The sequence below is a fragment of the Neodiprion fabricii genome, chromosome 1, assembly GCF_021155785.1.
Source record: "Neodiprion fabricii isolate iyNeoFabr1 chromosome 1, iyNeoFabr1.1, whole genome shotgun sequence".
NCBI classification, from domain to species: Eukaryota; Metazoa; Arthropoda; class Insecta; order Hymenoptera; family Diprionidae; genus Neodiprion; species Neodiprion fabricii.
Window position 1 is genome coordinate 26,820,699 of NC_060239.1, and position 22,282 is coordinate 26,842,980.

Genomic DNA, 22,282 nt, shown 5'->3' on the forward strand with positions numbered 1-22,282 from the left:
GCTAAACTGGAAAGTTGCTGACTTCTCGAATCACCGACAGAAGTTGATAGTGACAGGCGTTTTTCAACAAACGTTTTCATAGTTCGTTGTTGTTACAGCTCGTTAATCAGACATTCCTAACAATATGGAGTGTTTAATCGGAATACAGTTTAAAGATTTTGTACTCGTCGCCGCAGACATGACAAATGCTAATTCCATTATGGTCATGAAAAATGGTAATCAATAAAAAAATTTGACTTAACCTAACTTTTTGGGGATTCTTCTTTTTGAAAATTATTTTACATTTAATTTAATTTTTATGATAGTATTATTTATATCGCCATCAATTCACGCTTAATCTTTTGCACCGACAAAGTATTTACGCGAAGCGAATTAGTTTTTCAATTTAGATTATTAAAAGTCATAGCGCTTTGGACAGTTGGAGAAGTATAAGGTGTCTAAACTGAAACAAAACTTATTTTTTAATAGCTGGCCTAATATAGATATTAATCATAGAGCGCTATATTTCATTCTTGAGACGACACCATAATTTTGTTTTTCAGATGAGCAAAAGATTCACAAAATCTCTGACAAACTTGTGATGGCTGTGTCTGGAGAATCCGGGGATACCACCCAATTTTCAGAATACATCGGAAAAAATATTCAGCTGTACAAGATGAGAAATGGATATGAATTATCGCCGAAAGCTGCTGCAAGTTTCACTAGAAGAAATTTAGCTGACTACCTGCGTACCAGGACTCCATATTTTGTCAATATACTAATGGCAGGATATGATGATGAGACCGGACCAGAATTGTATTTCATTGATTATTTAGCATCTTGTGTTAAAGTGCCTTACGCAGCTCATGGGTATGGTGGCTTCTTCTCCTTGGCAATTATGGACAGATATCATAATCTTGGTAAGAATTATTTCTAGACTATTTCTTCCAGAATTCCATTACAATCTTATACTTGTTTAACCTTTTAAAGAAATTTCTACAGGTTGTGCAACTAAAGCTTTTTAATAATTTTACATTTTTTTTACAGATCTCTCCGAGCTAGAAGCTTATGAATTATTGAAAAAATGCGTTCGGGAAATTCAAAAACGTTTGATTGTTAATTTACCTAACTTCAAGGTACAAAAAATATCGTGCGCAGGAATTACGGATTTGGAGCCAATTACAGCCAAAAATTTGGCCATTGAAGATGCAGCTAGAGCCTGATAAACTGCTGTATCATTTTTGTATACTTAATCAATGAATCTTTAAGCTAATTAAGAATAAAAATATTCTAAACCTAATGAGAAATAGTTTTTTCTGCAAGATTTATCTACGTGGGTATTATAATCACCTAATTATGTGAATTCCTAACATGATCACACATCTTTGATTCTATAGAAAAATCAATTTCTGAATTCAGTCATTTGCATAAATTAATTACGTGCAAAATCAGGCATTGATACAAGATACGTCAATATATTCCATATATTTATTGGATGAAAAAGTAAACATAATGTACAGCGTTATTTTTATTATTTTTTCTGTCAGCTTAAATTTAGTTCACACTTGTTCTGCTATTTGAATCGAAATTTCCTGTGCTGCGCTACAAAGTGTCGTGAGTTTTTTTTTTTTACTTAAAGCAAAGGAAATTAAATCAAAAATTATACTTTTAAATGGTAGAAAAAAAGGCTGCAGACAATGTCACGGAAGAATTGATTTTTGTAAAACTTGTGCGCAAATTTTATTTTTTTTAACTTATCATTTAGCTTACCTAATAAGTAAAGCAGAAATTCTTCATCGTTAACGCATGCCAACAGCCCTACCAGTCTCCCGCTCGATACACATGTTGCTTTGCCAGCAATAGAAATGGTGTAATATATTACCCGAAAGAATGATAGTTACAAGTTTTTTTACTGATATTGGGGGTACCATTCCGGATGGCATCTATCTGTTTTTCCATTTCTATACTGTGTTTTCAAGTTATGTTTAATCATTAGGTGTACAAAAGAGCTGTTCTATCATCAGATAATAAGATATTTCATAAATATCAGATACCACTGAATAGTAGTTGATGAGGAATTTATGCACATATTAAGCCTACCGGGACTGCTGATGAGATTGTCTTTTCTGGTGTCTTAACAAGTCTAACTGTTCATACAAAATGTCTCCAATATTTTCGACAGTCAAAAATTAAGGTAAGACTATCATTTTTCTTTTTCTAACAATTTTTTTTTGTATTAGATATTTCAATTTAAAATTGGAATGATTTGTATAAACATAATGTCGAGATTAACATTTTTCAAACCGTGGCTGATATCACAGAATAATGTGAGAAATAATTGTAAATTCTCACGTACATACTGTAGAGTCTCAAGTCAATAATGCATTCGAGAAATTTGAGAAATTTAATTGACGCAGTAAGAGATAGTGAGGTGTTCTAGCTTTCTACCACATCACTATTCTCAAAAATTGGTAACAATTGTGATTAAATCATATCTTCTAACATTTCAAAACAAATGACAATTTATACCTTGTACGACATACATATTTTTGATATTACACTACTGCTTGTCCAAAAATTTAGGACTTGGAAGATAAGATGTACAGTCTTACGCAAAATGAAGATTAATTATAAAAACAAATTAACTATTTTGGTGTCAATAGCCTATACTTAATTTTGGCAATAGTGTGTTAAAAAAACATTATTATAAAACATTCAATCTTTAAACTCTGTTATAACTATCACTATTTCACTTCAAACATGAAAAAAAAAAAACCATTCAGCATTGTTGTCATTTGTGATGGAGCATTTTCTATGAACGATTGTAGAATTATGTTTTTCTAGTATATCTTTCACCAAACTCACATTTTTATGCAATCTGATGCAATAAGAATGTATAGCTTACATTCGAACAGATTATTTACCTAATTGTCAACAGAGGTAATTTATTATGCGATTCGCGTAAAATTTATCTATTCTAAATCAACTCGAAATGCGATAACTCGCTATACGCTCTATTGTATTCAATGCTTAAGTTATTAGTAATTTGTTCTCTCTGATACGAAATTTAATATATACAGATAAAATACAGCTGTAGGTTACCAGTATTGCAAGAATTCGAAACACATTTTATTAAGTAAACACTTCTTTGTGTAATGCACTGTATTAAAAATATGCAAGGCGATCCACAAATTTAATAGATATCAATTTTAAAAATTACCGATCCTTTATGTGACGCAGAATTTGCGGGTACTCTACGTATCTATGCAAGAAGTTGTCAGCCCTTTGAATCAGTATTTGTCAAAAGGGTATTTTAGTATCATTGTCACGTTCTGACTCCAGTTGCTATACGCGCAGTAATAATGATTTGACATATATTATTACTGACAACTATTTGATGTTCTCCATGTTATGAATTTCTCGCTATATGCGAAGTCAATCCTTTATTTATCTTTTTTGACTTCAGTTTGAGTTTCTGACGCCTTACTTGGAGCTTCTGATGGATGATCTTCATACCTGCAACATATATGATGGATAAATTTTGCTGCGATTCCTTTTTGACATAAGCTTATTTGCGATTGGACCATTTTTTTTTTTTTTAATTTTTCGACCATTTCGTTACCAGCTATTACACATGGGCCCTGCTTATTCATGGTTAACGCATCATGCGACTTGTAAGGTACTTTATGCAATTATAAAGTGTAGTAAGTTCCGAATACTTACGAAAATAGCGCCTTAAGGTCTCCTTTAACCAGTGCGAGCAGCAACGGCGTTCCCAGACATGCGGGTACTAAGTACAATAGTGCAGGTTGCGCGTGTTTAAATAAATGCATGACCAACATTGTGGCCAATAACCCCATAAAGTAAGCAAAGAAGGTTGCGTAGAAATATGTATTTGATTTTCTACTTAAACTATGGTCAAACCGAAGTAATAGAGCAATAAATATGCCTGGTACAACAATGTCGCCTAGACCTAACATGGCATAATTACTTCCACCAAGACCTCGTTCTAGTAAGTCTTGCGGAAAAACAAGTTTAATTGGTGCCTCAAAAGACTTGGCAACTGTAACCATCACATTTGTACCAAATACCCAAAAAATATCATAAACAAACAGGCCGCAGAGCAAAATACAACCAGTTACAACATTATTTAGATGTAAAAGCTCTACTCCGTTTATAGCAAATGCGATGCCAAAAAGGTTATTTGCAATCCAGTGCTGAAAATAAGACAAAAAACAAATATTAAAATTGCAGTAAGCTTTGTCGTAGTAGGGATTATGAATAGATGAAATGTCATGGAAAAAATTAATATACTTTAAAAAGGAATTTTTTACGTGAAATTGCACAAATGTACAGAGAACAAGTTATTTTAAGAATATCAAACGCAGATTCATATGTAGTTATAGTCTATAAACATATAAATCGATTGCACATTTTTTGAACGCAAAAACTAGTTGTCAAACTCAATTAGCCATCAATGTTAGTAATACAATAAATTGTACACATGTGTATACATCATGCGTGATTATCATACCTTTTTTAACAAGTACCACGCACCCACCAATGAACAGCATATTAGACAAACGATATCGTGGAGATTGAATTTGTAGTCTATTATATCTTCAACCTCATCATCCTCGCCTTCAGTGAAGTGAATGTGATACTGAGTCTTCGGAATCGCAGCTGGTACTAGAGACGAAATTAATGGGCTAGAAAGCAAGAGTAAAAAATTGTTCAATTTTCTTTACTTTTTAATGGTGTGCATATTTCTCGTAAATTAGTCATTAAGAATGAATAATTGAAAACAGTAATGTTCACCTCATAAGATGACACAGTGCCAAAACTCCGAGAAAAAAGAAGTAACCAGTCAATAGCAGGTTGATGTACTCTTTGGAAAATATCTGTGAACAAATTATTAATATGAGTAAAAACCAAATACGTTAGTGGGAAAAGATATCTGTTGTAAAGATTATTCTTAATTAATCAATTTTAATCTTTCAGATCTCATTTCAACTCAATAAGAGTATAGTTCCAACCTGACTTTGGCATGAAATTATTCAGTAGGACAATTGTTCAACTTATCAGTATATTTGACAACTTGTTTGTAAAATGGTCTGACTTTGAATGATCTTTATTTTTAATTTTTTTTTAAAGTTAATTCGGAGTAAGATTGCAGGTATCAATAGAAGATCACGGTGTATGAAGTTAATAAATTGACAAGAAAGTAGCTTTATCTGGGAAGAATTTCTCAACCAAAACATTTATCTCTAATGATTAACATGTCATTTAAGCATCTTTCAATCACCTGGAAAAATACATAGAGACCAACTAAAGCTCCGCTTGCAATGAAAGGAAAGATTGCTGCATCCTTCTGAGTCATAGTCTCCGGTTTTTCACCGCTCTCTGCGAATTGTTTCTGTGAAAATGTAAAAGGGAAGGTGAAGACAGGGATAAAATGTGATCAAAGAATTAATTTACCTTACTATTAAACTACTTGCACATTCTGTATACTAATTATATTGAAAATATGCCAAAGATGAAAAGCATCTCTTCGAGTATAAGACATTGTCTTCAAAAAGTTGTAATATCATTTACAAAATTCTAATAATATTCAGCGTGTGTTTTCCAATGAACAGCGAATTTAAATTTCACACAATATGCTCTACGATACCAAAAATATGTTATTCAATCACCGATCGAACAGGTTTGAGTTGCAAACCGATACCAGGCTAAATGACTCCCAAGAATCCATGTACTCGAGATGATTTTCATAACGTCATGCAAAGAAGAGGAAAAAATCTTATTTCGAAAACACGAAACTGTATACGTTGACAGTTATGAGTAAAAAGCTGTTAAAGAATTGCATGTATACCTGCTGCTCCTTATGGTGCTTCACAGATCTGTAACTTCCGAAGAAAATAGGTAAAATTGCCATAACGACGAGGCTTCCATAGGCGATTGCCATTCCCTCGGGAGTGGCTGGTATCCGCGTCTCAGTTGTATTTGCATTTTCTGTTAAATTCTCAACAGCCTGTCCCACAACTTCGTTAGCTACGTCTGCCATCTTGCCGTCCCTGCTTCATACGGCTCGTAATCGTGTCGTTCGTATCCCGCTGTCCCACGTCTGCTATTCGACGCACTGCCGAATCGCCACGATCGCGCAGCCGAAGTATTGCTTGGTCAAATTCCAGAGTATTTAAATAATACGATGTTTTAATTTTGGGCCGCATTCACAGCCCCGGTACATGAAAATAAAAATAAAATAATTTCCATCATTTTAAGAGTGATATTTTTTCATCATTTTCACCCAACTTTGACAGCTGTCAAAGACTCATTTTTTTCGTTCGAGGCCTTGCAAATGGCCGCCAGCGATTAGCCAGGCTTTGACTCAAACGTCAAAAAATGTTGTAAACAAAACCGATTGCTCGAAGCTTGTTTGCTGTAAGTAAGATTGTATCTATTTTTCTACAACATGACACGAGTCCAGTTGTCATGTATACTTTGAACGTTTCTTAAAGTTGACAGTGTTTCAACGAGAAACATTTTGTATAAACATTCATCTACTGCACGACGATAACTGTAGTGCCAGGCTTTCTTGTCGAAAACAATTCGCTGATTCATATTTTACTCTACATTGCATTGCTCCTACATTACATAAACAATTTGATTATACAACATTTTTCGGAAACAAATATCATACTGAATATACGCGCAATTTCTCATGCCACACCTGAGCTAATACTATATTTGATTTTGCAGCTGCAGGTGAGAATTGCATGCCCAGACGTTCGCGTTTTTTCAAGTTCAATTGAAATAAAGAAAAGGCTTAATCAAGCCACAATAAAAGCGTTTGAGCAATAATGTAGATAATCAGTATTGGTAATGTTTGTTATATTTTATTTTTACCCAGTCATTATTTCATTTCAGCTAAAGTCTCTCAGTAAAAACTCACTAATTGTACATCGATAAATTTAGACTGTCAATTTGACAAGCGAAAAAATGAGTGACGAGGAAGACACAGCAATATTGCTGAATGGTGGGAACCAAGCAGCTGACGTACCAGAAAATAAGCCAGTGGTTGACGATTATCAATGTATACCAGTGAAGAATCTAAGAAAACCAATTCCAAAACAAAAGGACAATCTAACACCTTTGACGTCGAGGAATCAAGACCTTCTTGTATCAATCGTTGCCTTTTGGGCCGGCGCATCCTTCGGCTATGACATGGGTATAGCCAAGCCCACAGCATCTGCAATCAAAGACGAATTCAACTTAAGTTGTTTTGAGCAGGAGACTGTAGTTAATGTCTGGTTCGTTGGCGCACTTCTTGGTGCTCTGTCCGGTGGTAAGTTTTGTTAGTTATGTTATTGGTACGACTAACCAAAAATGGTTGTTGAAGAGTTCAATTATATAAACCTCTGTTATGCCGAATTTTACCAGAAAACAAAAACAAACAATATTTTGAACATCATTGTCAATTACTTTTTATTCAGATGGACAAACAAAATAATTTCAATTACATATTTCAAATCTTAGTATTATATCCAACGAATAAACATGCACAATTAGTTGAATTTGGCATGAAATTTCGTTAGAATTTTCTCTAAGATCCCTCTTGTAAAAGAATTAATGAAAACTTATCAATATAATTTAGAGCCTAACGAATTGCATCCATTTCTATCAACAGGTATCTTGATAGACAGTTTTGGCCGGCGTTGGACAATGATTCTCACCCTAGCACTCTTAACGTTTGGTTCCCTGCTATCCGCATTATCCAATCATTACACTCTTCTGTTATGTGCACGCATAATATGTGGGTATACAGGGACTGCTTCAGCCATTGCACAATGTATTTACATGTCAGAAGTATCAGAATCTAACAAACGTGGTTACAACATTACATTACATCAATTTGGCACTGCGGCTGGTTTGCTACTTTCTGTAATAGCAGGTGCAAATAAGACCACCAATTATCAATGGAGAATCGCAATGGGCGTAACGGCTGTACCTGCATTGGTCACTTGTGCTATCATCATTATCTTCTTGCATAGATCTCCGCCGTTTTTATTGCTACAACGTAATCAACATGTAGCAAGAAAAACGGTAAAAAATCCATGGAACAATGTTTTGGAGATGTTTTTCATTATGGCAGTTATGTTGATTCTACAACAAGGAACTGGTAGACGTCAGGTCTTGTTTTACGCGCCTAGACTGTTTGCATTACTGGGAATTTGCTCCAGTAAGTATTTAACATTTGGGTAAAAATTATATGGCACAATGAGAAAACTCAGACATTTGAACATAGGAAATATACTTGTTAGTAGTATAGTTTTAAAAAAAATGACGTCAATTCCAATAGAATTATGGATAGCATATAAAAATAAATAGTAAAACCTCAATGACCACAAACTAACAATGTTTCTCATAGATGTAGCACAGACAACCGCACTGGTAGCGCTTGGGATCGTGAAAGTATTTAGTACGATACTTTCATTAGTCGTCGTCGAACGATGCGGTCGTCGGACTGCTCTGATAACATCTGCGACTATCTGCATGACGGCTATATCGCTGTTGTCATTGCTTGCAACATTTGATAGAGGCGATAATACTCTAGACAGTATCAATTCTAATTGTATCAACACGATCAATGTTAACATGGGTAATGACAATTTGAGGACTGGAATTGGTATTCCTATGGGATCGCCACCACCATTCCCTCTCTTGCCAACACCATTGGCTATGATTGCCCCCAGTCCAGAAACTTGGACACAAGTGAAAGCGTCTTGTGAGGTATATTTGATTTATCGAAGCGTATCCATATTCGAGATAAGAAATTCGCAAAATCTGCTCCACTCGGTATTGTCCGTACCATTTGTCTCCTTTCTTAGCACAGCATTGTGAAGGATTCTGAATTATGTCCGAAAAATTATTGTTTCCAGTCCCTGTTTATTCTTTTCATCTCCGAAAATCGTTTCAGACTCAAAATATAGTTACATCTGAAGGACTGAATGGTGGTCTACGTATATTGGCAGTCATAACTCTTTTGGTTTATGAGGCTGCTTATGCGCTGGGGCTTGGTCCAGTACCATTCCTGACACTTAGTGAAGTCTTCCCAGCAACGGTCAGAGGGAAGTGTGTTAGCTTTTCAATAGTCATTCTATGGATTGCGAATATTGTTGCTACAGAATTGGTTACAAAAATGATAAGTAAGTTTGATACAATTTTGTTTAGGTCTATACTCTGTTTATACTTTACTTATCACAAAGTGTTCTAGATGCTCATTTATTGTTTTAAATTTGTTCCAGAATCGATGACTTTGGCAGGTTCTTACTTATTGTACAGTTTTATGTGTCTCGTCACCATATTCTACGTTTTCTTGTTAATACCGGAGACGAAAGGAAAGTCATTACACCAGATTGCACAAGAGTTACGTAAAATGTCTCTCTCAACTCGCGTGTGCAATAATTTACGTAGTTTACCTATTGTCTGTCATATTGATTGGATAAAAAAGTATAGTGAGAAAACTGTTAATGGACAAAGTACACTTATTTGAGAGTGACTGAGGCTGGATCATCATGACGTAGAGTTGAAGCTGTTGCAATAGATATTAGTAATGAAATGGACGCATTGAATGTAATTAATGATGACATCAATTTCAATTCAAAATAATCTTTCAACATTAAACAAATGAAAGTCGAATACATTTTTAAAATACTAGTTGATAAAATATTCTTATCACAAAGATTTACCAGTGCAATACTCTCTGGTTTCTTCTGTTCAAGTATTTCGTAAGAATTTTATTTCGTTCAATCATGATCATAGCGCTCTCATGTGGCATATGCATTAAATGACAACGAATTGATAATAATTTGCTGCAAAACGATTACGTGTATAGATTCACATTTTATTCAATCTGAAACTTTAAGTTCAAAGTAAGATATAATGAGATGAGCAGATGAATAAAAATAATCGAAGTCGAGGACAAAAAATCAGACGCTAACAAGAAGTCCCCAATCGAAACAAATATTTAATCATTTATTTATGTTTACACAGCTAATATTTTTTTTTTCGCCATGATCAGCTATACCGTTTAACAACGAAGTACTAATAAGAATTATACAGTTTTTATTCTTTTCTACCCGAAAGTTGCGCATACATTACTTCCATCGAAAGTATTTTGTAGATATTTATATTATCAACGTTACTTCACTTTATATGTAATGAAATAAGTATAGATCCCAGCGAATTAACGTAATAGTTGTATAGTGAGTAATACAGTAGGTGACATATTGTGGGACTGTGATTAACGTTAAGATGTTATATACAAAATTGACTACTTACGGTGATCATGTTTATTCCTTCAAAATAAACTAATCACAAATGTACTTGTTAGCCGAATGGATTGGTTTTTTTGCACTTTCAAAAAAAGATATATCTTATAAGTTTTCACAATTTCAGTCAGTCATTCGCGCGATATCGAATAAGATCTGTTATTATTACTATTTTTTACCGTTTTATTATAAGACTAATATTATTTGATAATATTTTTCCCATACAAATAACGTAAATGGATCATGATCATCTAAACTGAATTAAATAAGTTTGTGTCAAATTATTATTAGAGCACAATAGGATATGTAGGGAAATATTTATTCATCAGAGAATCAATGCAATACTTACACTTCTTAGCTAGGCAATTTATAAGTCTGACAATTTGATTATTAGGTGATATTGGTTCATATCTAAAGACAAAAACAATTAGATCCGTATTATGTAAGTAGCAAATGAGTTAAGCGCGTCAGAATATTATAGGTTTTGTTATTATTGGCGAATGTTTGATTTGGGTAATAGTAAGATGACTTTCCCTATCTATTTACTAAACTGATTGTACTCAAAATCAAAGAATGAATCACTATCCGAATCCTTGACTGTCACCATTTGCTGTTAATAGGTTTTTGTTATTTTATAAGTCATTTCTGCTAGACTATTTTTCATCTACTACTATATACGATATACTATATAATTGTATATATAAAGAGATTAATACACCATACTATTATTAGCTGTCATACTTTACTGTGTATCAATGTAATATCACTTTATGTGACAAATAATATCTTCTTTTAGTATCTATATAATGATGTCCATGGGCGTTTTCATTTACCAAATCACAATTTTCTAAATCTAGTATTGATCTAAAAAAAATTCACAAAAAATTACATACCATCTGTCGTTTCCTGCGGTGGATTTTGGATGCACAGCTACCAACAAAAACAGGTGAAATTGGTCCAGCGACTAGGCTATCCGTGGAAACTGCTGACATTTCTTCATGAATATTTCGGGTTCAAATTTTTATTATATTGATATTTTGCGTTTGATTCTCAACTATCTGAGCTACAATTTATTCATTTCAGTAAAGATTATTGATAATTTTTCCTATGTACAAAACGTGAATCAAATCATTTGAACATATACAAACGAATTAATGTATAATTACTGCTATTAAGAACGATACAATACGTAAAAAAAAATATTTATTCATCACAGAATCAATGGAATACTTACAATTTTTAGGTCGACAGATCACATGTTTGACCATTTGATTGTTGTGCAACAATATCTTGTCATACATAACACTAATTGTAGTAAATTCGAAAATAAAAAATACAGATCCAAATTGCCTCAGGAACAGTTGGGAAGAATCGGCAAGAAATTTAATAACAAGAATGTTCTACGGAATGCTAATGAGAAGAGATTATTCAGTTGGAGAAAGTTGTAACAAGATATTCGCTATTCAAATACGAAACTGATTGTGCACTCAATGAACGAACTCTTGTCAGTTTTAAGATCTTTGAATAGCAGTATTTGCTAATGTAGTCTGATCATTTACAAGTCATTTATACTAGATTATATTTGTTATATTTACTATCCTAATATATGTATATATACATATATGGACTATAATTATGTTTTGTATAAAAAGAACTCTAAAACTATACTGATAGTAAATATAATACTTTGCTGCACATCACTCTATGTGAAAAAAATTTCAACCTCAAGTATCTATATTCATTCCTCCTCTTGTTCCTTTATCATTGTTGTTAGAGTAATATTTACAGTCAAAAAAGTACTCATTTAATAAGAATAAACGTTTAGTCAGAAAAATATTTACATGGAGTGAATACTAATGTCTACACCGGGTTTTATACAATTTCGCCCTAGGCTCATTGTTATTGAAGCCAAACGGTTTTGCTTCTTTTGATTCTGTATGAGTTTTACGAAAGTGATTTGTGTGCTCAAAAAATGAAGAACGGTAATTCTACATTGAAATATCATTCAGTCAACTTGGATGCAATCTTTTCTGTTCACAGTCACAAATTAACAGGCCGAGTTTCTAGAATATATTCAGTCTCCTCTATGAATGGAGGAATTTGGAACATTTGACGTTTAAATGTTGAAAGTGTGGCAACATTAAATATTCATTTGTCATTTTATGCTGACAGGTGTATCCTATGTCTACTTACTGGCCATGAGATCAGATACATATGCATATGTTAAAATTCTATCTGAAGTAAATATTGCTAATTTAATCTCAAAGTGCTTTCGGTAACATTTTGGCATTAGGACTAAAAGTCCTTTTTTTACCCCAGTTCTGAAATTTTGGTGGAGAAAGAACTTGTTTCAAAAAAATACTTCTCTTCTCCTTTAAATTTGAAAGACTACCAAAATTATCATCTTTCATTTCAAGTTTATCGGATATTGAAGAATTGTGTTCATTTATAAAACTATTCCAGTGACTAATTCGACTTGTCACTGCTGGTGTTAGATTTTCTTTGTCATAAGAAGCAGTAAAGTCTTCGGCATTGAACTTATCATTCAAAATAATTGACATTTGTTTATCACATGCACTGAATTTTGTTTGATCAAGATAAAGCATTGTCCTAGGTTCAGTGAGTAAATTCGAATTTCTACTTTGTGGTGTTACCGTGTATATCAGTCTTTCAGATTTTGGCTCAAATCTTTCTCTCAAAAGCGAAAATTTTCGCCTTGGCCGGTTGACGTTCCGTCTACGTTTTTCATATGACGCATGTACGCCCACCGGATAGGAAAAATTCGCATTCAAAACTGGTGGTACTGCTTTTGGCTCGATCGGTGGCACTTTTGGTAATTCACCATTTGAAAACGTTTCACTGGGAGAAATAGGTGCTCGTGAAAATGTTACCAAGGGTGCTTGATAATTCTCTGAAGATTGTATGACCGCTGCTTCTTCAGCGATAAAGTTCTCATGGGCACCTTCACTTTCTAACGTCATTTTTTCGACAATCTCAGTTTTAGGTCGGAGATTGCTTGGATTAATATTAGATGGTGTCATGGCAGGAATCATTTTACGGACTTCATCCGATTTTTCTGGTATCAGTGGTCGCATCTCGACATAAACGTTGTGTTCTTCCAAATTCGAAATATTTAAATCATCGGCAATACTGTTATATTTCTGGATCTTTGCTTTTGGTCCTAGGATTGGTGAGTCCGATAGAATAGCATTTATTAAGGGTGTTCGTCTGATGGATGCAGTGGAGTAACACTTTGTCATTTCTTTCATTGCCTCAATTTCTTTGGCACTATTGAATATTAATGAGGAATCCAACAGTGACGAATGTGGCACATCTTTACAGGGAGAAAACTTGTTAAAATCATTTGAAAATAGAACTTTAGCAAGCTGTACTTTTTTTATCAACATCTTTGGATCTAAATCTTCCCACTGAGATTCGGTTCGATGATAAACGTGCCTAGGTGAATTTTCAGCAGTGCATTTTCTTATTTCGTCAATTGTTGCGACTAAAGTACTAACTGAACAATTATTGGCACGCCTTAAATCGATGCCGGTGTCTGAACTTGAAACAGAGTCTTCTCGTTCTTCTAAAATTGTATCCAATGCAAACATACCACCTTTGTCGTCTATGACAATTGGTTTTGCAACAAATAAATTAGCCTCTTCTTCGTCAATGTCTGATAAAGTTGAAGTTGATATTTCCTCGTTAGAAGTTACATTAGATTCCCAGTCTTCTAAGTCGTATACTAAGGTATCCAAGTAATCGTCCTGTCTCGAACGTTTGAGACCCTTTCTTGGTGCTGGACTTGTGCAAGTGGGATCGGAAAATTCAGAACTAAAAGTAGTGCCTGTAGCTGAACTTGTCAATGTATCTCGGCGTCTATCTCTAACAACACTATCGTCGTGAATATATGTCTCAATATCGGTGTATCCTTTCCAACTACGTATGCACCAAGGAGGTCTGGCTATGCCCAAGGGACAAACATTTTCGTAATCATGTACGGAAGTAACATGACTCATAGTTTCTTCCTTTTGCGATATTTCTTCCGAGATTTTATCGCTTTCAGATATTTTATCAGTTTCCGATATTACAGGTGTGTCTAATCTCTCTCGGTCTTTAATACTGTCTTGAAGGGCTAGTAGTTCTGTGGAAGTTGGACTGAGTGGAGAAGAATTTTCTGCAAAACTGTTCAAATCGAATCCAATTTCGGATTCAGTGGCAATCATTGGTCTCCGTTTCTCAAATTTGAAATTTTTTTCCACATAATTGTCTTCGTCTGTAACTAGTTCAAGGCCTAATTGCGCTGAGGAACAAATCCCTCTTCGCTTCTGCGATTGTAGACTCGAGTTTAAATCATCTGACTTGGAATCATCTGTTTCCAAGCCCAATTCAACCGGGGAACATATCCCTCTACGTTTTTGACGCCGCAATGTTTCTATGTTATTACACTCGACATAATCATCTTCTACGTCACTATCTACATTTATTGAATGTGGCAGATTTGAACGACTAAAATTTTGATAATTTCCAGGAATTTGTGAATGCAGTATTTCATTAGTCATGTTTTGACTATTTGGAGAATTGGATAAGTTGTGTACGGTAGAAATATAATTTTGTGAACTAGAACAAGTGACTTCGTTAATATTTGAATTTTCCACAACAACTTTCACAACTGTTTCAGTAACATCACTGACGTCGCAACTCTGGTTAACGATTCCTTCTTCCACGAATTCGGAACTTTGAACTATATTAGTAAGTAGTGACTTTTTATCCGCAGTTATATCGTCAGATACAGTTGTAACTTGCGATAAATCAACCGAATGTGGTATTGACAAAACAGATGCATGCCAACGATGCTTAAGAGATCTAAGTGTTCCCGATTTATCCACTGTTTTTTGTGAAGCAGTTTCGGCATCGTTATTTGAACTATCACACAATTTTATTGGCCCTGCTGGGTGAAATTTACCATAATAAAGAAGCATGCTAATTAATCCTATCACAGTTCCACCAATAATCATGACCATTGATATGGTAAGAACAGCAAACTTTAACGAGCTTTTGACATATATAATGTAAATACTCAAAAAAACAATATTCTGAGCAATTGTGACCAAATAAAAACAAAGCACACGATACCGAGACTGTCCTTCACATAAATTAAAAAAATCAAAGCAGTATATAACACCAATTACACAGTTGTATATTCGTTCTTCCCATTTTGTTGGACAGAAATCTGTATTCTGTAGGATTACCCATGTCGTCATACCCAGCCAGTGAATTCCTTCAACAAAATTGATATTTTTCGAATATTAGGATATTACCAATTCGAAAGTATGTGCAACAATAATTACCTAATAGCAAGAATATCCATTCTTTGATGCAAACAGCTGCCAAAACCAATGCAGCAATTCGCGATGTGAGCATTCCACCTCTCCAAAAAGCTTGGAGAGTTAGACTCGGCCATGCAGTTTCACATTTATCTGGCCGTGCTCTGCGCATAGCCCTGGTATAAGCAGCTATTGCCCATGCTAACGAACACAGGGAGGCAGCAGCTGAAATAGCTGTAATATAAACAAACGCATAATTGACACACATTCTATAAAAGTGTTCAGCAATGTTCATTTCCATAATTTTAAGGTAAGGTATAAACTTAAATCATATCTGACATTTGTCACTGACGCATTGGCCTTAAGCCAGAACGGCAATTTCAACATCAGTAAAATCTCCAAGAAAAGTCGTTAAAACCATCATAAACGAGTACAATATTTAGAATCACAGGGTTTAATGACAGGTGAAACATACCAGTGAATAGAATTCACTGTGAAAAAGTATAGTTTCATTTGGGTTGTGAAGTGATTGTTGACCACATTTTTTTATAAATCTCATCTTAGTCTAAACAAAGCTCTGTTGATTGATTGACCGTAACATTTGGAATAACATTTCTGCTATGTCACTTTTTTATTTAGCATTGCAGTGGAATTTGCACCTATTTTTAGGTCATTCAACACCCTCACCATCTCTGATATATTTTTACTTCTGAAGAAAAATAAGATGCTCGGATGCTACAAAACTTTTTCTTAAGTCTTAACAAAATCATATTTACAAATCGTTTTATCACTCTCAAACTTCACAATAGTAGCAAGAGAAGTCATTCAAAAAGACGAATATGATTTGTCTTATATCTGCACTAGTTAGCTTTATTCAAACTATTTTTCTTTCTTTATTGAAAACTAATATTCGAATGAATTGCCGGTGATTGATTTAATACATGTATATTTCGTTAAGTTGCAAATTTGGATATCAATTGCACAAAAAAGTAGGCTGTCACCACTTATTGGAGCCGATTCAGTAAATTACATTCAACACTAAGTATGGCTTCAAATTGCTGTTTCACTGTATCATATACTTCAGATACATTCTGTGGCAATTATGGCAACCACCCTGAACACTTCCTTTGTTCTTCTAAACCTTTTCTTATCTATTGTACAAAATTCAGCTGTGATGGTGTCGTTGTAGATAAGATACAAAACAGTCACATATATCCTCCTACGCAGCATATGTTAGGAGCAGAGATGAAACTACCTCACATCTCAAATGTGCTCCAGACAGATTCAGTGCCCTGTGAAGCTCGGAGTTAGCAACGTCTCTTTCGTAAATAGTTCTCTCAAATGCAAAATTTTGTCATGCTCTGATAGTATGGATTTAAAATGTATCAACTATTTAGTGGGGTAAAAAGTGACAATAGTAGTATACAAAAAATTACAAACAAGAAAAAATAAAATTTATTTAAAAAAGGTGGAAAAAAAATTTTTCTATTTGGTAAACAATGTTTAGTGCGATAATAATGATCGAAGTATTTCCGAGTTTGCAGGTGAATGTTAATAACACACAATACTATTTGAGAACATGGTTGAACCTTATAGTGCCAGTATCCAGATTGAGTTGAAAGAAATCATTTTTGTCAACCACTCAACCTTTTACTAAATTCGCATTTTTGAAAAATGTTTGTTTTGGCAAATTTGGTTCTTCAAGTTTTGCAACTACATAAATAAATTCTTCATTAAATCTTTGGTCTTGAAACTATTTTCAGAAATTTTTGATCGGTATTGATAATTATATTCGAAAAAAATGTCTGTATCCCCAACTTAGTATATTTACTTCAGCAGGCACTGTAGGCTCAAGCACATAAGAATAAGTGGTTATTAACTACAGAAATATCACTGTGATTGATTTGATTAAATTTTAATCAAGATTGTCAAGCATAGGATACATAAGAACTGATCAGTTATCTCCTGCAGTGAATATCGTTATTGATTTTGATTACCCTTTGATTGAGGAATTATCGATAAGAAAAAATGTTATGTGTTGCAAAGAATAAAGTACTAACTGATAAATGCCGGGTACTTATATGTACATTTAGATTAGAATCTATGCATCATGGTATTGGGAAAAACGTCGAAATAAAATTTTCAATCTACTACATTTGCTATCGATCAATACATTCAACTCATATAAAATTAGACCCTGTATAAACATCTTCAGATCTACAGTATAGAATTACATTATTTTACAATAAAATTTCTTTACAAAGTTAGGGACATTATACACTGGGCACATGCAAGTAATAAAAAATTAAAAACCACGGTTCGTGATGCGTTGTTTCACGATAATGTTTGATGAAGATTTAAAATTCAGTTTATATACAAAGTATTTCATTGTATCATGAGATCTGGATTTTTGTTCAAGTGCTAAGATTGTTGATTTCTCATGTGATGAGTAGTAGTTTCTGCAAATGACCTCTCCTTATTCAGATTTTAAGAAGATTCAATTGTTTATCCAGTCAAATTTCAGCTGGTTGAATGTATTTCGCTAATTGTTTTTTAAATAGAAACTAGACGTCGAGTCAGTTGACATTTTGGATTTCTAAATCGACAAAATAATCCAGAGGTATAGGTTTGAAAAAATGGGAATTTTTTCTCTTGGGAAAGCACTCACCTACTAATGTATTGTCGATAAAATACGAACTGATAACTAGAATTCATTGTACTCCATAGTGGCCATTTGACATGTTATTTTTAAATATAAACACTGGTCTGGTAAGACATGTGTTAAAACTTGAAAAATAATGCTTCATTTTAGACTTATAAGTATGGAGTATGCATTAAAAGGAAAAAATGTATAAATTTAAATAAAGAGATAGGAATAATCATCCAGAAAAATAAGACAAATATATTTTCTGTCAGCGGATGCTTTTATCATGCATTCGTTGGGTATAGATACAGTAGACTGGATGAGTAATTCTTGGTAATGTGCTTGCTCAAACAGAGAATGGCCAAGTTTTTACGATGGATGGTGATTTATGCAATGGGTCTGACAACTGTCACTATTATTGGGAAAACTCTGCTAACTGAAAAGCCATCGGAACCAATATTATTACCGGAGTACATTGAGCCGACGCAACAGTCAGATACAGTATACATCGATAGTAGAATTAATTCAACAGATTATTTGGACGAAATCATAACAGCGGCACAAATGGCAGAGATAAGAACCGAGTTGAAAATTAGAAGAACAGGTGTTAAGAGTGTTTGTCAGATCCTTGGAAACGAGACATCTCCAATTCGTGCAGTGGTTTCTAACATGATTGTTGACACGTATGTTCATTCATTTATGTTATTTTGTATCAATCTAATTATTGTTTTATGTCAAAAATTGAAAGTTTTTTAATCCAAATTCTGTAACAACATGTAGTTTGCATATTGCTTAGTGCGTATTTCATCGCAGCGCCAACATTTTACAATGGATATGTTCTTTTAGAAAACATGGATTATCTTGGTGCCCGATTTATAAAGCTGGCAGTTCAACATGGATGGTGCATTTCGCCGTTTTGGGTAGAACTTTGTCTGATCTCACAGTAGAGCTTATTGAACGTAATGTGTTGCAAGTAAATACTCTTGCTAGACAGGCATTCCCAAATGCAGACTTAAAATCAACACTAGAGGTATGCAAAAACATAGTCAAATGTAGCATATTACTTGGATTTATCACCAATAGTTCATATACAGAAAAAAAACTTCTGGCATCTTACGAATGTGTAATAATTAAATTTTACCAAAATTTTCGAAACTCCATGTCCTTATTGTTATTTAAGTAATTCAAACAAAACATATTTTTCTGTGTCATGGAACAAACATTGTTGTGGATTTGTAAAAAAAATGTTCCAGAAGTTGAGACATACAAAGAAATTCATTGTTGTGCGGCATCCATTCGAACGACTATTGTCAGCCTACAGAGACAAATTAGAAAATATGGAAAGCAGAAAATATTATTACAACAAATATGGGCGCCACATCACTCAGAAATATCGACAGAAAACAGCAGCTTCTAATACCAAGCGAGAACCAACTTTCACGGAATTTCTAAGATTTATTACAAAAGAAAAATACTTTGATGAACATTGGGCTCCTTACAATCAATTCTGTAGACCATGTGCGCTAAACTATGATTACATTTTAAAATTTGAAACATTTAAGAGAGATGAAGACTTTTTAATCCAGGAATTAGAACTGAATCAATACTTATACACTAAAAATAATGTAAAAAATGTTAATCCACAAGGGGCAACAACAACTATGATCTCTAAAAAATATTTTCAAAGCGTGCCAAAGATGCTTTTGGAAGAAGTGTACCGAGTATATGAAAAGGACTTTAACCTGTTTGACTATTCGCCTGATGACTATTACCTTATGACAAAAATTTGAGTGTAATTGAGAAAATATTGTGATAATGTGTGAGAAGATTGTAAGTATGTAAATTATTTGTAATAAATGAGTATTTTATTCCATTACTTATGAGTTTCATCTTTTACTGAAACGGGATCAGTTAGATTTTTTACTTAGTATTGCCTGTAATGGCAATATCCTGGAAGCTCTCATATACTTACTGGTCCAAAATAAAGCCTCTTGAAGTACAACCATGACGTACAGTTGTAGCAAAATCTGAGGAGCAGATTCCATAAATGATTCAAATAAGTGAAGCATGCATATGTCGCTCTGCTGCCTAAGCACCCAGTCTTTCCGGGATTTTGATTGCCCATTTTTCAAAGATTCTATTGCTGCGTGCAATAAAACTAGGTATCTAAATAAACAACGAAAATCAAAGTTTGACAGCATGCTAAACAATGTTATGTGCATACGAGACAGTAAGGAATCCATTAATAAAATAACAACACTTCCACATCAAATTTAGTTACAACAGAACACTGTGAACTCAAATCACTCAAGATTAAGATAGCTTAAAATATATATATATATATATATATATATATATGCACATTACCTGTGAACTACACCCATAAAAATAATGTGTGACATCCAATGAGTGTACTTCAATGAACCGTCAGAATGGTGCCATCTCAAGCTGAATAGCTGTACAATTATTGCAGGTAGCAGCATGAATATGACGGTAAAGTACGCCCATCCTGAGTAACCACTAGAAAGATAATTGTTGACAACCAGGCCATCTAAATTGAATGTAGAAAAACAAAATGTGTTATAAGATGAAGGTGTAGAAACAGAGCAGATAAAGAAATGATAGATTTGATTATGCGTAAATGTATCAACAATACAGTCACAATTGGTAAAATTTAACCATTTTACAGTGTCTTCGCATGGTTCATATGTAACAAATAAATAATTGAAGACCTTATTTTCATCAACTGTGCTTGTATATTAATCTCGAAAAAATCAGAGTATTACTCAATTCAAATAAATTGATTTGGTGAAATAAAATTTGAGCAAATTTAACAAACTTTACTAATCCACTTTGATAAAAAATAATGAGTAGTGCACGAATCTGTAAGGAGCACTGCATTCTCAAAAAAAATTGTGTCTCAATCATTAACAATTACCAACGATATTGCCAAATAAAATTTTACACAAATCCAATGAATTCGATGACGATCAGACAGCTCCTCGGTTGTCTATAATAATTTGCGGAAAGGAGCTTTCTCAATATCGCTGTGCATTCGTAAGGTGTTATTCTGGTTGAGTTGGTTGAGTTGGTGGAGTGAGCTAGGTTAGGGTAGTGGGGGTAGTAAACTGATCAGTGTTATGTATTTCACCTGTTAGGACGTTTACGAGGAACGTGACGACCGGGAAGACCCACAAGATCACGTCCAATACTTCAAAATTGTAGTTGTCAAGTTTACTTTGCGGATCTACTGTCGTCTCCTCGGTTTTTGGTATTTGATTACACAAAGCAACGACCGGTTTCAACTCTGCTGCCGCCATCTTCCCCGACAGGCATCAGGGGTGTATTCGATAAGTTTTCAACTTGGGTACAGGGTACGGGTGAGCATATCAAGTTGACGCTTAGATAATGATGCTTACTTCGACTGAAGGTATACATGTAAAGACTGCACATCTTCATCAACCATACTTGTTTAGAAGTTTACAACGTTAAAATATATACTAAGGCAGAGATTCACGATCAAGTCTAATCTGCGGCATTCTGCCTTGATCTACTATTATATTAACGGAATTCAGTTTATTTTGTTGATAACATTCAACATAAATAATAGAAACTATGCAATTTTAGAGGAAGAATTAGTAATATGTTTTACTGCAATTAAAAATTCGAAGAAAAGTTTTTGGAGACAAAAACTGATCAGGATTAAAGCTGTTGTGTAGTATGGCGTTGTTACAAGTTGTTACAAAAATAAAACATATAATTGGGCTTGCGTTTGAAAATGACCATTTCTCATGTTCCAACATCTAACCGTAGTAAGTGAAAATCTGTAATAATTGTAAGCTAGAAAGTAGATGTTTATAATTCCACAAATGCGTTTGACAAAACAGCGTACTGTGAAGTGAATCGACTTTCCATGTCCTGAAGTTAGCCTCGAAAAGTAGCGACACCTTCCGTACGCTTGTAGGACGCGGGTAGAGTCAGATTTAAGCGCGTCGAAAGAT

General features: G+C 33.9%; 5 protein-coding genes across 17 annotated transcripts; 3 read left to right on the forward strand and 2 right to left on the reverse strand.

The window, feature by feature from the left end:
• The first annotated feature begins 14 nt into the window (after nucleotides 1-14).
• LOC124182509 (proteasome subunit beta type-2-like) lies at nucleotides 15-1,279 on the forward strand. The gene is made up of 3 exons (XM_046569900.1): nucleotides 15-215; nucleotides 543-899; nucleotides 1,027-1,279. Exons 1-3 carry the CDS (start codon nucleotides 125-127, stop codon nucleotides 1,200-1,202), a joined length of 624 nt encoding a protein of 207 aa, XP_046425856.1. The 5' UTR covers nucleotides 15-124; the 3' UTR covers nucleotides 1,203-1,279.
• Nucleotides 1,280-1,445: 166 nt separating this feature from the next.
• LOC124182419 (minor histocompatibility antigen H13) lies at nucleotides 1,446-6,106 on the reverse strand. The gene is made up of 6 exons (XM_046569703.1): nucleotides 5,852-6,106; nucleotides 5,285-5,395; nucleotides 4,798-4,880; nucleotides 4,514-4,688; nucleotides 3,703-4,196; nucleotides 1,446-3,495 (listed from the first exon to the last, which is right to left on the reverse strand). The coding sequence occupies exons 1-6, from the start codon at nucleotides 6,041-6,043 to the stop codon at nucleotides 3,423-3,425; spliced, it is 1,128 nt and encodes a 375-aa protein (XP_046425659.1). The 5' UTR covers nucleotides 6,044-6,106; the 3' UTR covers nucleotides 1,446-3,422.
• A 22-nt stretch (nucleotides 6,107-6,128) lies between these two features.
• Nucleotides 6,129-11,057, forward strand: LOC124182397 (solute carrier family 2, facilitated glucose transporter member 10-like). 5 transcript variants are annotated; one of them, XM_046569629.1, is made up of 7 exons: nucleotides 6,129-6,420; nucleotides 6,739-6,858; nucleotides 6,955-7,324; nucleotides 7,667-8,218; nucleotides 8,408-8,769; nucleotides 8,957-9,185; nucleotides 9,285-11,057. In XM_046569629.1, the coding sequence occupies exons 3-7, from the start codon at nucleotides 6,979-6,981 to the stop codon at nucleotides 9,530-9,532; spliced, it is 1,737 nt and encodes a 578-aa protein (XP_046425585.1). In that variant the 5' UTR covers nucleotides 6,129-6,420; nucleotides 6,739-6,858; nucleotides 6,955-6,978; the 3' UTR covers nucleotides 9,533-11,057. The 5 variants fall into 5 exon arrangements, with proteins under 5 accessions (XP_046425585.1, XP_046425594.1, XP_046425616.1 ...); XM_046569638.1 differs by having other exon boundaries at nucleotides 6,739-6,744; nucleotides 6,907-7,324; XM_046569660.1 differs by having other exon boundaries at nucleotides 6,739-6,744.
• On the reverse strand, nucleotides 10,539-22,210 carry LOC124182387. Of its 2 annotated transcripts, XM_046569582.1 has the most exons (5): nucleotides 21,433-22,210; nucleotides 20,649-20,832; nucleotides 20,254-20,447; nucleotides 15,662-15,871; nucleotides 10,539-15,591 (listed from the first exon to the last, which is right to left on the reverse strand). In XM_046569582.1, the coding sequence occupies exons 1-5, from the start codon at nucleotides 21,599-21,601 to the stop codon at nucleotides 12,572-12,574; spliced, it is 3,777 nt and encodes a 1,258-aa protein (XP_046425538.1). In that variant the 5' UTR covers nucleotides 21,602-22,210; the 3' UTR covers nucleotides 10,539-12,571. The 2 variants fall into 2 exon arrangements, with proteins under 2 accessions (XP_046425538.1, XP_046425547.1); XM_046569591.1 differs by lacking the exons at nucleotides 20,254-20,447; nucleotides 21,433-22,210 and having other exon boundaries at nucleotides 20,649-20,775.
• Nucleotides 15,855-20,287, forward strand: LOC124182426 (carbohydrate sulfotransferase 11-like). 8 transcript variants are annotated; one of them, XM_046569772.1, is made up of 4 exons: nucleotides 15,855-15,947; nucleotides 18,636-18,964; nucleotides 19,128-19,311; nucleotides 19,535-20,287. In XM_046569772.1, the coding sequence occupies exons 2-4, from the start codon at nucleotides 18,639-18,641 to the stop codon at nucleotides 20,069-20,071; spliced, it is 1,047 nt and encodes a 348-aa protein (XP_046425728.1). In that variant the 5' UTR covers nucleotides 15,855-15,947; nucleotides 18,636-18,638; the 3' UTR covers nucleotides 20,072-20,287. The 8 variants fall into 8 exon arrangements, with proteins under 8 accessions (XP_046425728.1, XP_046425690.1, XP_046425698.1 ...); XM_046569734.1 differs by lacking the exon at nucleotides 15,855-15,947 and adding an exon at nucleotides 16,901-17,181 and having other exon boundaries at nucleotides 18,450-18,964; XM_046569742.1 differs by lacking the exon at nucleotides 15,855-15,947 and adding an exon at nucleotides 16,901-17,181 and having other exon boundaries at nucleotides 18,554-18,964.
• Nucleotides 22,211-22,282: the final 72 nt, after the last annotated feature.

Excerpts from the sequence above, each read along its gene's own strand:
- LOC124182387 (XM_046569582.1), bottom strand. The coding sequence starts at position 21,601 with ATGGCGGCAGCAGAGTTGAAACCGGTCGTTGCTTTGTGTAATCAAATA. Across the intron at positions 20,448-20,648 it reads TTTATGGGTGTAGTTCACAG|ATACCTAGTTTTATTGCACG; the intron begins GTAATGTGCATA and ends TTGTTTATTTAG. Across the intron at positions 15,592-15,661 it reads ATGGATATTCTTGCTATTAG|GAATTCACTGGCTGGGTATG; the intron begins GTAATTATTGTT and ends ATTTTGTTGAAG.
- LOC124182426 (XM_046569716.1), top strand. The coding sequence starts at position 17,137 with ATGTTTAGTGCGATAATAATGATCGAAGTATTTCCGAGTTTGCAG. Across the intron at positions 18,965-19,127 it reads TCTAACATGATTGTTGACAC|AAAACATGGATTATCTTGGT; the intron begins GTATGTTCATTC and ends ATGTTCTTTTAG. Across the intron at positions 19,312-19,534 it reads ACTTAAAATCAACACTAGAG|AAGTTGAGACATACAAAGAA; the intron begins GTATGCAAAAAC and ends AAAATGTTCCAG.
- LOC124182397 (XM_046569629.1), top strand. The coding sequence starts at position 6,979 with ATGAGTGACGAGGAAGACACAGCAATATTGCTGAATGGTGGGAACCAA. Across the intron at positions 8,219-8,407 it reads ATTACTGGGAATTTGCTCCA|ATGTAGCACAGACAACCGCA; the intron begins GTAAGTATTTAA and ends TGTTTCTCATAG. Across the intron at positions 8,770-8,956 it reads AAGTGAAAGCGTCTTGTGAG|ACTCAAAATATAGTTACATC; the intron begins GTATATTTGATT and ends AAATCGTTTCAG.
- LOC124182419 (XM_046569703.1), bottom strand. The coding sequence starts at position 6,043 with ATGGCAGACGTAGCTAACGAAGTTGTGGGACAGGCTGTTGAGAATTTA. Across the intron at positions 5,396-5,851 it reads AGCACCATAAGGAGCAGCAG|AAACAATTCGCAGAGAGCGG; the intron begins GTATACATGCAA and ends ACATTTTCACAG. Across the intron at positions 3,496-3,702 it reads GACCTTAAGGCGCTATTTTC|GTATGAAGATCATCCATCAG; the intron begins GTAAGTATTCGG and ends TATATGTTGCAG.
- LOC124182509 (XM_046569900.1), top strand. The coding sequence starts at position 125 with ATGGAGTGTTTAATCGGAATACAGTTTAAAGATTTTGTACTCGTCGCC. Across the intron at positions 216-542 it reads CATTATGGTCATGAAAAATG|ATGAGCAAAAGATTCACAAA; the intron begins GTAATCAATAAA and ends TTTGTTTTTCAG. Across the intron at positions 900-1,026 it reads GGACAGATATCATAATCTTG|ATCTCTCCGAGCTAGAAGCT; the intron begins GTAAGAATTATT and ends TTTTTTTTACAG.